The 13,613-nt window shown below is 36.5% G+C and overlaps 1 protein-coding gene across 1 annotated transcript in view; it reads right to left on the reverse strand.

Annotated features, from left to right (window-relative positions):
* LOC139729288 (rap guanine nucleotide exchange factor 4-like) overlaps positions 1 to 13,613 on the reverse strand; it is a 143,867-nt gene that overhangs the window by 51,738 nt on the left and 78,516 nt on the right. Inside the window, exon 6 of the mRNA XM_071640215.1 lies at positions 1,075 to 1,148. Within this exon, the coding sequence (XP_071496316.1) occupies positions 1,075 to 1,148 (74 nt within the window). The remainder of the gene's footprint in view (positions 1 to 1,074; positions 1,149 to 13,613) is intronic.

The following is a 13,613-nucleotide window of genomic DNA, read 5'->3' on the forward strand; positions in this document are numbered from 1 at the left end:
AGAAACATAGCCTTTGATTGAAACATGGAAGAAAGAGAGTTTTGAGTCTACTATTGAAGCATATGGTCTGAAACACTCTACACCCTATTATGGACAGCCGGGAGAAAGAATTTAACTTGAATTGAGTACCATTTCTCTGTTTTGCCAAATTAAATCATGAGAGCTGAAGGTTTATTATTTTAGAAGGAATGTGTCAAAGCTTCACACATTTTACTGCATCTATGACCTCTATGTTAATCAATAGTCCCCTACACTGGAGTCATTTACACTTGCACTGAAATACATGACCTTTCAGACTGCTATTGTTGTGTGTGGGTTTGGGGGGTTTTTTTTTGGGTGGGGGTGAAGGAGAAGAGGAGTTTTTGAAATGTGGACACAAACTCAACAGTGTTCACCCACATTTGTGTGTTTTTATTTGTGAACTTTCTTGAGTTTTACAACTTTGTGAGAATAATGAGTGTGAATGGCATTCAACAGCTTAATTGGACTGAATCACAAGCATCCATAGGACCCCTAGGAAGACCTACTCATAAATTCCTGGTTGGCAATATGGAAGCATACTTCAAGCCAGATTAATCGTGGGGTATCTTGGTATTTTGATTGAGGGTTGACTAGGGAGAAGAATCCCATATGTTTTGGGATGAAAAATGTCTTACTATATAATTTATATTATGAATTGCTGTATTAGATGGAATGACCAAAAGAGTGGTGTGATTTTAACCATTGCAACACAAAACCAGATAATCATTTGGGCTGATCAACACAAAAATCAATGCCACATTAAACTTATAAGTGTAAACTATAAGGGTAGAGACTTTATCCCTCTTGGTTCCAATTGACATGGAAAATCCCATAATGTTGTATACACTGTCTAAATTCCCTGGCACAGAAAGAGCTAATGCGCGAACAAACAAGCGTGTACGACAAAGAATGAAAATAAAGTGCACATTACGAGGAAAATAATTTTTGGATGAAAGGAAAGAGAAAATCAATCTGCTTCATTACATCGTTGGAATGTTATCCCTGTCTCATATTTTCTAAGGAGATGTCTCCCAACAGCTTACACCCACTCACCTGAGGGCTAGGGGATCTTGATTGCTTGAGCTGTCGCCGAGAGCCCATCTGGTTGCCAGGGGAGGGGCTTCTTTCTAAGATGGATCACATGACAAGGAGCAGAAAAGAAACAATTACAGAGGGATGATGAAGAGGTGATGGAAACCCATTTCATTTGACGGATGGAAAGAGAGACACAATTTATCCCTAGCAGCTTTGATTTGTTTTAATTAACGGTTGCCATGACGATGATTGATGATGGTGCCCGGTGGCACCTGTTTGCATCATTCTGGTTTTACTTTTGGGATGAGAAACAGATGGTGCACAGCAAAGTGTGGAAGGGTCCTGATGATATAATATTCAGATAAGAGAGACGACAGATTAACCACTAGTTTCTGAATTCATCACTATGAGTGCGTGAAGAGGTTAATTAAGCTGATAGTGATAGTGGGCATGGGCATGGGCATTATATTGAAATTTGGGAGGAGCTAAAGTCATTGTTGATGTATCAAATGTCTTCACTTCTGGAAAATTGCTACATGTGACTTGTTGCAAACTAAATTCACAAATAATGGCAGCAAATCTTGCCAAACAACACCCCTACCTATAAGTGTGTAGTAATGTACCTGTAGTAGCATATGGCAAAAAAACTTGCAAAACAACACCCCTACCTGTAAGTGTGTTGTAACGTAGGAGCATATTTGCAGCAGTTTTTTTATTGCATTTGTTTATGAAAATAGAAATGCAACAATATGAACACATTTCATAGTAAAATTAGTCTCATCCCGTATGTTCTCGTATGTACATATGAATTGCTTATGTCATAATATGTCACTTCTATGGAAAAAGAACAATCTTGAAAGAAAAATGAAGTAAAAAAAGATCATGTTATGTAACCATTCTTTCATCTATATCATTAATATCATAATCAGGCATTAAGGTATGCTAAACATAGTGCAACTATATCACCGCATTTGCAAATGATACATGATCAAAACCAAATAAATATATCAAATCATTATATTATGGTTGATGCTGACCTATATTCCAAGCATCAGGCAGTGATAACAATGACCCATTGAGCTACCTTAATGTGGTTTATCTTCCTTTGCTGCTGTTATTCCTGGCATGTTATTTTACATTAAAAAAAAAACTCATTATGCACTCTGAAATGGTAATAGACCATTTCAAATAAGTGGAAAGAGCAGCAGACTTTCAAAAGGATTATCTCCTTTGGGTGTACATAAAGCATCCAGTACCTACACTATTACTGAGGACATATCATATTTCTGTTCAAGTTGACTATATCATTTTAAAGCAACTACAAACACTAACGGCCTTGACTTTGTGAGAAGAGTACACCACCCACCTGTACATTGACAGGGAAGTGACAACTGGACTTGGGATAAGTGCCTCTAAGTGTAACTCTAGACTCATACTCATTATTTTGTGTTTGATTTCCATTTATACAATCACATAACTGCACCTGCGTCGGCTATTTACATTACAACCTAACAAGTTTTGTCATTAAGAATAATATCTGTATATCATTTCATGTCACGGTAATTCAGTCACCCCTCTCTATATATCTTTATACCTATCTCATCTGTAACGCATTCACTTGTCCAGTGTTTCGATCAATATACTTCTCTAGTGTGACTACTTCATTATCTAAACGCAATTATTCGTTGATCTTTTCATTTCTATTTTCTTGGTGTTACAGATGTCTATATCAAAATCATCCATATTTGTATTGATCAGACTTTCTTTTTTGCCCTCTCTCTCTCTCTCTCTCTCTCTCTCTCTCTCTCTCAGTATAATGCTTTAATGCTAATAACAAATATGCACAACCAAATGTAAGCTAACTTTAGTCTACATTCAAGTCATGTATGGCTTTTTTTTTTCATTCATACAACATACAATTTAATTTGTAACAAATACAGCATACATGGCAAACAAAATTTGAGTGAAATCATCAGATAAAATCAACATGTAGATTTCAAAGATTTACAAATCATCTAATGATGAAATTGAATGAGAGACAAGAACTTTTGTTTTTGAGCTAGTGAAAACCACAGGTGTTCTCTGTCACTAGAGGGCTTTTTACACTTGCAAATTTTTGCTTAGTCCCATACCAACGGTGGGGCTAAAGCCCCCCCCCCCCTTAGCCCCACCGTTGGTACCAGACTTTCCTTAGCCTACTTTCTGTTTACACTAGTTTTTGCCAAAGTGGGCTAGCCCCACTGATAATCCCGTACTATCTGGCCCTGCAAAAAAGCAGGGTTAGCACCGCAATTGCGGTGCTAACCCCGAAATTGCGGTGCCAAGCAAGTGAGTGTAAACAGAACGAAGAAATAATCCAGGGCTAAGCGACGGAGACGAAGTCCAACCCCCACTGACCAATCAGAAACGAGGTAATAAAAAGCTGCCGGTGTGTGCGTGTACTTGTACAGTGCACAGCGTAATCATGAATATTCATGTGGTTTGGAAAGTCTGGGACCAGGAAATACGAGTGTAAAATGGTTAGTTTTCTCTTTGGCCCAGGACAAGAGCTTAGTACGGGATTTATTGGCGAGTGTAAAAAGCTGAAAAAAATTGGTAAGGGATTCACAATAGTCCTGAGTCAGAGAAAGTATGGGGTTAAGAAACACAAGTGTAAAAGGGGCTTAAGATATTATATACAAAACAATCGAGTAATAATGCTGTTTGCAGAGAATGTCACCAAAACAGTACAGGTAGTCAATCTAAATCTCTCTTACAGCTAAGAGACTTTGTATAATGATTGGCACTGTGTAAACAGCCAAGACAACTTTCTAGATCCAAACCCATATGTAATGAAAAATCTTGGAGTATCTCCTACTCAGTAGCTTATTGTGCATTGGAATCATGACTTACCTACAGTGAGCATTTCATGAGTTTCCGTTTTCTTTATACATTATCAACAGGGCCAATTAAAGATTCTTTTTTTTTCATAAGCATTTTGTTTCTAGATTCCTTGGTAATTAGAGCAATAACAAAATTATGACATTAAACACATTAAAATAATAAACCTGAAGATAATAATGAATGAGAAAATTGATTCTCTTCTGGTGACAGGTGTCACTACAGAGGGAGAATGAGAATTAAGGGTCATTCCCCATCATATGATGCAATATTTGGTACCCTGGGGTACCAAATGAAAATTCGCCATTTTGTTGAATTAATTATTTTTTTTTCAGCGCTGTACCCTGGCTTACCAAAAAATGTGTCAAAATATTTTTTAGTATCATTATGTACAAAAATGTTTTCTTATTTGTGATTATGCAACAATTAATGCATGCAACTGATAATTATTTTCTGCTCTGTTATAATCTTAACTGTTTGATATTATTGTACATATCATTGTTAGTACTGATTTTAAATTATGTTGAATTTGAATGTGAGTGGAAAGTAAATTTTGTTTATTATCCAAGACAGTGTCAATTTCATTCATTAATGTTCTTGCATTGAGTGAATGAATGATCAAGTGTGTTTTTATTAAGAGAGCATAAAACATCTTACATACAAGAAAGAAACACAATGCTCTTATTGAATTTGAATCGAAGCAATGTTATTGTGGGCTAAATTTCTTCACTTTCAATTATGATCTCACAAATTTGGCATGACAAAATTTTTCTCAAAAACTTCTTTCACAGTAACGTTTCAGTAACAGGATGAACAAGAATGTATGCTTAAACACAGCTCTTCAATTGAAATAAATATATCAAATTATGAATAATAAAATTATGAATATCAAATATTAATATCAAATATGATCTCACATAAATCATATGGCAAGACACAATTTTCTCAAGAGTTTCAGTAACAGCAATGCCAGAACACTGGTCCTTGTATCCGCTGCTAGCACGGCCATCACTGCACGCAGACGCCATGACTATGGCCGTTGCGCTGGCGTAATGCTAGCATTCGTGCTTATAATTACGTAGCGCAGTGTACGTGTAATAATCAATTGCAGACGAAGTTGCCAGTCTACTACCCCGTAAATTAATGAATACAAAATGAAATAAGAAAATCATTTCAATGAAATATTTTTAATGATAACATTAGAAATCCACGTACATATTTTATTAATCTAAGAAATAAATTCCAATTATTTAATTTGAACCTTTTTCTTTCGCATTTCATCTCTTATTATCGACCATTTGCACACGCGTAGAAGATTATAAAGATGGCAGCCCCCATGATCAAATTTTGAAGAAATACAGTTGATTTTGGGGTGAATTTTCTGGGCTTTCGGTGATTTTTTTTTTTCTGAAAATAAAAGTTATGGTAGATGACGTTTACAAAACGGTGTGGTGCTAGAAATTACTTCGAACTAGAAATGTCGCTAAGGCGACTGGTATGCCTCCGTCATAATGCTTGATTCTCCTAATAGGTCTATAGTACATGTAGACAATGTGTGATTACATTTTCACAAAATTGGCAAAATATTTAAATGACAAGTTTGTCACAAATGTGTTGAATGTTCACCTTCCTTGACCTAGGTTTAATTGGATGAATAGGAGAGCACGTATTTGGGGATTTAAGGACTTTAACTTGACTTTGACCCATTCATAAGTTTATGCATTGAGTAATTTTCAAGGTATAAAGAAAAAGTGCAATATCTGTATTGAAAAGTTCATTGTTACCATTTTCATCTGGCCTTTGACCCTAAAATTCATAGGATAATCACTGTCAGGCACAACATGCATAAATATGTAGTAAGTTTCAGGATAACTTGAGCCACTTCTGAGATATGGAGGAAAAAGTTAGTTCAGCACTTTCCCTTGATCTTTGATCTTTTGACCTTTGACCCATGAACCCTAAATTCTCTAGATAATCACTGTCAGTCAGTACATGTATATATACTGTGTTCCATGAAGATACCTTGAACAATTTCCAAGATACGGAGAAAAAAGTGAAGTTTTAATATTTTTACTTGACCTTTTGACCTTTGACCTTTGACCTCATGACCCCAAACTTTCACCAGAGAATCGTAATTGGGTACTACATGTATATGGGTGAGAATTTTGAACGATGTACAATTGCCAATTTTCGCACCTTATGACATTCTTTCCCTTAGAACACGCCAGGATGATCTAAGAAACCAGATTTTTTCATGTCATCTCAAAGATTGGTAAATTTCCTTTCAGGAAATATATGGTTTGGTTAACTTTTGCCTGATATTTTTCATTTCACAAGGACTTAAAGCGTAGAAATACGGTAAAAACGCTATTTTCACAATAATTTTTGTTTTTCAAACTAATGATGAGCATTTTTAAGCGTACGTGGCATCTAATATCTGACCATGTTCTGGATCTGACATATCATGAGTATGAACCACAAAATTATAAGAACTTTATGAGCACGTATGTAATCACAGAGAACAATTGAAATATCAAAGTCCTAAACAGACGAACGTCCGTGGTGCTTTTATTTCTATCGCTGCTGCAAATTCTACTTTGTTGTCCCAACTGTAATGTATACGAAAATTTGGTGTTCCACCTAATGAACATATCCTGCAAAAATTGTACGTCTGCTGGCTGTACATGGGACGTAATATTCTTTTATGCAAAATTATACTCAGTTTTCGTCACGGACGTGCTTCCGCTGTTTTCTACTATAGATCGTATCCCATTAAACGCTATTGGTGATATTGTTCTGAGTCGTAATCAACTAAGATCTAGCCACACGATAATATGTTTGTTTTGAGTTTCTGTCCATCCTTTGTCAAATAGGAACCGAAATTATATTTTTAGACGAACCTCCGAGAAAAAAAGAACGTCCGTGATGATTAAAACGTTTTCGAGTGGGACACCATCTTGCTTTGATGACGAAGGTGCATTTTACCTTTGGCTCTCTAGCCGAGGAGCTGTATGTTATTTTTGGAGCGGACTGAGGCTTGTCCGCAGTTTTTGGACCATGCAATTCACCGAAAACCAAACAAATAATTAATATTTTCTCTGAAAATTCACCTCCTGATCCCCCTCTGAGCAATACATATGTTGTAAGGATATCAAATTTCTTATAATTTGCATTGACAATACCTTTTCAAATTTTTGAAAGAGTTAGGAAGGCTAGGTACTCTCTGCCGATTAGTTATCCGTCCGGGAACATGACCCTATCAGTAGAACGAACGTCCGTGACAATTCCAGCGAACGTCCGTGACGTATGCAATCCCTTCGATAGGGATAACTTGTCCCGAAAGTGTCCTGTATTCTTTAAAACTTTTAGCTCCAATAGCCACAAATAAAGTTTTACAAAGTAAACAATGAGTTTAGGGCAGTAGTTTCAGAATTTTTAAGGCGTTATGTGATCATGATGAAGAAACAGTTGAAAATTTACTCACAATTTTACTCTTGTTTTCCCCCTAATTATACAAAAACAGCTTAACACTGAAAACAAAGTTATAGGAAAATGGAATTTTGCGTAATCTGTAATTTCTGTGCATTTAAATTTCTTTCTAATGAGGACCTGGAGACAATTTGTACTGTTACAGGTTCTGAAAGTTTTGCTCACGGACGTTCTGTCCGAGAAAGGAAATTGCTGATAATTACAAATATATCACTGCACATAAAGTTAATGTTAGTTGAAAATATTACCAAATCACCGAGCCGCTCATACCCAAAAGTGAACAATGTTCAGCACTCAATTTACTTGTAATAACAACAGGAAAACGTTTTAGTCACGGATGTTCGTTGGTAGAATAAGTCAATGGATTACATAGTAGGAGAAAGAGGATCAGTGCCACTTTTTAGTGACAGGTGCGCCAAGTGTTTATCTTTTGAGTATGGTAGCTGCCGTCTCAAACAGAACACATCCAGTTTTGGCCTCCATAACGGACGTTCGCTGTAATTGTCATGATATCAAATGCCTTAATTCATTCTTATTTTTCTCTTCATGACGATTTTTCTCTCATTCCCTCAATAGCCTGGACATGCTGCGACCAAACAGAAAACAGAAACAAAACAAAACAAACCAAAACAAATCCAAAAAGTGCTACGTAATCACATGCAGGATAATGACGGAAGAAGTCTGTAATGGGCATGTGTTGAATAAAAAATGGAAAAGTTTCAAAAGGATGTGGAAGCAGTTGAATAAAAATGACTGAGAAACAGAGAAGGGATCGAGCTCCAACACACAGAGAAAAGAATTGCCAGTGCACTCCCGTTGTACCAAATTCCTCTGGAGAAGTTTTTGTTTGTTTGTTTATGTTTTTTTATTCATCGAAATACCGTCACAAGCGAACAAAAATAATGCAGTTTACAATTATTGTCTGATGAAAACAAACAAATCCTCCGCTTATCATCACATGGTGTTGTTTTATACTCATCAATGAAAAGCAATGTTCATTTGTAATTCTTTCCAAGATTTTTTTTTTCATTTTACATTTAAGAGACAGAGAGATCGTCAATTTGTTTGTGCTTTTGTGCTTACTTTGAAAACACATGTTAAAAAAAGTAATGATTAAGAATAGGTTTAAGGTTGCACTTTGATACGTTCGCTCTTCCTAAGATTCGTTACTCCGATGTCCAAAGGTTTGTTAGTCCGAAAAATAAATATTAAGGATCATTATTTTAGGTCCGTTCTTCTAAAAGTGGAAAGGGCCTGATATTCGTTTAGGTGAAAACGGTTATTATGAGGTTTTTAAATTTGGAGGATTTTAGTTGTTAACTTGTTCCTCCACATTTGGATAAGCGAACATGATTTTTCATGTTCCCATTAATAAACCTTTCGATTAACCTTCGGAGATTCCTATCATTTACCGAATAAAAAAGCTTCATAATTATACGAACTCTATCAATTTTCGTATTGACAAACTGTATGAATAACGAGCCTCCGAAATGACGCGCTACAAAATGTTTGTTATAACAAACCATATTGTATAATATCGAAGTCACAAACATCCGTCCAAGTAATATGGACTTATTGTGTCTTGTTATGACGAAACTTCGCAGTATCGAACCTATTATCATTTCTGACTAATATAATAATACAAATTCTCCTCGGTAACTGTATGTAACACAAGGAGCAAACATAGAGGGATTTCTTCCCAACGTATTCGTTTGCCCTCCCCAGCTAAACTTCGTATTTCTATAACGCAGCACATTCCTGTTGTCTTTCTCTGTTAATTATTTGTCATAATTTTAGCTGTGACCATGTTCGTTATAGGCAAATTTTGCATTGTAGACTTTAGATAACAAATTTAGGACCTGAATCTTTACTTCATGATAACGAAATTTTGATATATATTCGTTCTCAAGGATGGACTACGTCACTGAGATTACATGTACGTTTGTACGTTCATTTACGAGAGATGGAAAAAATTGTTTCCTTTGATTCCTCAGTATGAGAAGATAAACAAGCTTATATAATAAAGAATTGGTAATATCTGTTCAGGATTTTGCAGAGGAGTTTGTTCTCGACATGAAATTGCTGTTTGTTGTGAGTAGAATGCGTTTCCAACTCAAGAGAGCTGCATCTTGTTTGTTCCGAACGTCCGTGAGCTACATGCGAACCTCCGTGATGAAAACTATGCTATGTTCGTTGGGTTATAGAGACTGTATAGATCAGATACATCTTAAAAAGGTATGTTATTATTTGGGAGTGGGGATTGAAGTATGGGATAGTGAAATAAGAGGTCAAAATATTGAGTTTCTGTAAAATGCGCGTAAAGTGGAGAAAGTGTTTAGCGGAAGAGCAATATTTCAACAGAAACGACGAATTTAGTTAAATCATCAGTTGTCTACCATTACGTACAGGTTAAGAGTACAAGCTTAATATTCTGCAAGCACGTACACATGTCCCTTAAGATATTTTGTTAGGATTTTGAACCGAATCAGATCTTTGCAAACTATGTTAAATGGTATTCAAGTGTATGTGCTGTACTATTCCTCACGGACGTTCGCTGCTCTGGACATGGTAAACTTCAGCGGTGAATAAAAACTTGTTCCTCTGGGAAAATCCTAGTATAATTGGGTTCATATTAAAGCTTGAGTTATACTCTTTCAGGTAAGATGAATAATTTGGAGAATTTCCTACTTTTTAAATTTTGCCTTGTTTTGGCTCAATTGTACATCGTTCAAAATTCTGACCCATATACTAAGTTTCAAGAAAATATCTTCAGGCATTGCATAGATATGGTGGAAATAGTGAAATTTTATGTATTTGACCTTGACCTTTTGACCTTTGACCTTGAGCATGTGCACCCAAAAGTTGATAGGCACAACTTCACCCCCTAATACACATACATGCCAAGTTTCATTAGGATACCTCAAAAAGTTTTTTAGTTACGCTGTCCACAAAATTCATTACGGACGGAAGGACGGACAACCCGAAAACATAATGCCTCCGGCACCACTTCGTGGCAGAGGCATAAAAACACCTATGGTGCTAGTTCATTGCGACGACTTTGCTGTATCCGAATTTGGAATCGGCGCATCTGAATTCGGATACGCATTATAAATAATGGGCATGAGATGGCGCAATACAACGCGGTACCCCGGGTTACAACGGTACCCCGGTGTACGGCGTGCCGAATCATATTCTGAAATTCCTAAAGACCTAACATAAGACTGACCAGGTTCATGTATGCAATGGGCTAAATTGGAGACATTTGTTCATCTCTCAGCACACTTTCTCACTTTCTCTATTACAGACAGGAGGATATCATATGACATCCAATAAGCAATTAGATGACACTGTTATTAGCCAGCCTGCAGAAAGACTAATCACCAATAATTCTGTCTAAGTCCTGTATAAAGTCTACGCTGATGGGAAACAGCTCTTTTATTAAAGGGTGCTACCTGCATCTCTCAAGACATCAATTCATTCCAGTGGTTGTGCATACGATCTGGGAAATTCAATTAACATCACTCAAATCAAGACTCATTGGAAGCGGTTATTAGGGAAGTTGACAGTATTGCATTACGCATGATGGCTGATATCATTATGACAGATAGGTTCAGTGACCACTTCCACTCCAGGAAGAATTCAATCTTTGCAGATAATACCATTACTGTTAAAGAGCAGATATTTTCTTGAGAGTATTTTTCAATGTTCCCCCAAATGTAAAAGGTAAGAGGTACAGGTAAGATGGACTGTTTGTGTCTTTAATTCCAAGGAATATAAATGTAAGAGTTTTACAAACGACACTCACAAAAATGCACATACTTTCATTTTGCATTAGTTTCATGTCATGAAAAAAAACACAAAAATTTCTCGCCAAAAAATTAACCTTTTACAATATGTGACCCGCTACAACAAAAAGGTCCTAAAGTCGCGCACGGTCGAAGCCGTGAAAATCGAGTTTGAAGTCAGAGCATTAAAATTGGTCAAAACTTACGATTTTCTGATTTTGATATATTATTGGAGTCTAACATGTCTTCTATCATCTGTCGAAATTTTGAAGCAAAATGATCAAAGGAAAGACCAAAAAATAGCATTTTTCTGAGCCATGTTTTTTGGCGTTTCAACGAAGCAGATACTGGTTCGAAAATTTGGATTGAGCGCCACAGATAGGTTCCGCCCCTAACAACGACCAGAGTGATCTCATTGGTCAGTTTGCTGCTTGCTGCTAACCGAAGCGTGAAGCTCGCACACTGCCCAGTCGACTGGTGCGTGCGGGCGGGGTGCGCTACGCTCAGCCGCTTCTCACATCCTGGTTACTGATTGGTTGGTGAGGAGACCACCGACGCTGATGTGCTTGAATGAACTCTTCGGGGGTTGCTAGGGCTTACCTTCTATTGTCCAGAGGTGAGAACTGACTTGCGTGTCCCTTGATCGCGATTGCGTCGAAAGGAAGACTTTTAGGACGCTTTTCTCGAAACAGTGATTTTCCAGACATCTCGACACGCTCTCTTTTAAACATCGATATCTCCGCAGCCGATTATTTTTATAAAATGTGTTATATATCAATTTAAAGCAGAAAGATTAGGGGATTATATCATGCAATTTTCAAATAATTGACCTCGCCCGACTTTAGGATCATTTTGTTGTAGCGGGTCACATATATCCAACTTCAGACATTTCTCATAGACAATGTCCTAAGTATACACAACTAAATATTCAGTGAGCTAACCCTCAATGTATCATAGTCATGTTCACTTGTCTCTGAACAGAACACCATGTTCACATTTGGTGGTGCACATTCATACAGTCCTATCTTTGCCTCCTGATGTCAGTACTATTGTATCTTACATTTGAATGATTTCATTATTTGGATCATCAATCCACAAAATTCTCAGGCTTACTTGTTTGACTGCTATAGGAAAAAAAGTCTGTAATTGGAGTTTCCTATGGTAAACTACATCTTAAGTTGCTTAATGAACATGACAGTGGATGATTAGTTCCTTGATTGTGGTTGAAAACTCAATGGACCAATAAAGATTATTAAAATAAGTGATAGAATACTATCATTTTAACAGCTCATCAGTGGAGGGACTTCTCAGGCATTTTCTTTGTTTCAATACCAATAAAAAAACCATATTTCTTGAAAGTTTCAATTTCACAATGGAAGGGCATTAAAAAAATGAAAGTACAGAGGAGACCCATGATTAATGATCTTCCTCAGATTTCAATCTGTAGTCATTAAACACTTAACCCATTGAGGATGGACTGATTTTGCCATAACACACATTTCCCATAGACACCTGCCAGAGTATTCTCGGGACTCGTCCTCAACGAGTTAATAATCTTGCCATTTGGCATACTTCTGTACATTTTAAAAAAAAAAAAAAAAAAAAAATATATATATATATATATATTGATATATATATATGACCATAATTATATGTTGAAAACCAGATATAAAGTTACCTCCATGCTGTATGCTTGTATCTTGTTCATTTGTAAATTTCTGTCTGTATTTGTGACATTTCATATTATTTAAGTTAGAGTCTGCAAAATGCATGACTATAGAAGGTGACAAAAGTGACCAATTCATCTATTTTCCCTCATGGATAGAGTGTGATAATGTGGGAATTATCTGCAAATTTTCTCCTGAACTTTGTATGTGTAAAAGTCAACTCTTTCCCATGAGTTACTTCTGCATCGTAAATAAGTCAACTGAAATTTTCATACTGTAAGGGCCTACTTGCCATCTTAATAACAATCTTACGGTGATTATTCACCCATAGAGATGACATTTTGCCCAGCATGTAACAGTCTGCCTCCCCTTCCCGATATTCCTCACTGTTGGTGACAAGTAATAAGGTCCTGTCGGCTCTTTTTCAGCCACTGAAGACTTAGCCTCTCTCCAATGCTGTTTAGCGTGTCATTAATTTTGATCTGAAATTTCATGTTCCATTCACAGACCTTCAATGAATTGCAATTTTCTATCTGCATCTAATACCAACTCTCTTTCTCATCAAATCTCAGCATACAACAAGGTAGGATTATCTTTGCTTGCAGCCAACAGCATGGCAAATTTAAGATACACAAAAAAAATGAAGAAACAGAACAGTCCATTAATCTGACCTGAACAAGTCTGTATCCAACCTAACCTACACCACCAATTACCCCGTATACTCCTCCCTGTTGGG

This window comes from Diadema antillarum, unplaced genomic scaffold, assembly GCF_040938485.1.
Source record: "Diadema antillarum isolate AM-2024a unplaced genomic scaffold, OU_Dant_1.0 seq00000233_RagTag, whole genome shotgun sequence".
NCBI lineage: Eukaryota > Metazoa > Echinodermata > Echinoidea > Diadematoida > Diadematidae > Diadema > Diadema antillarum.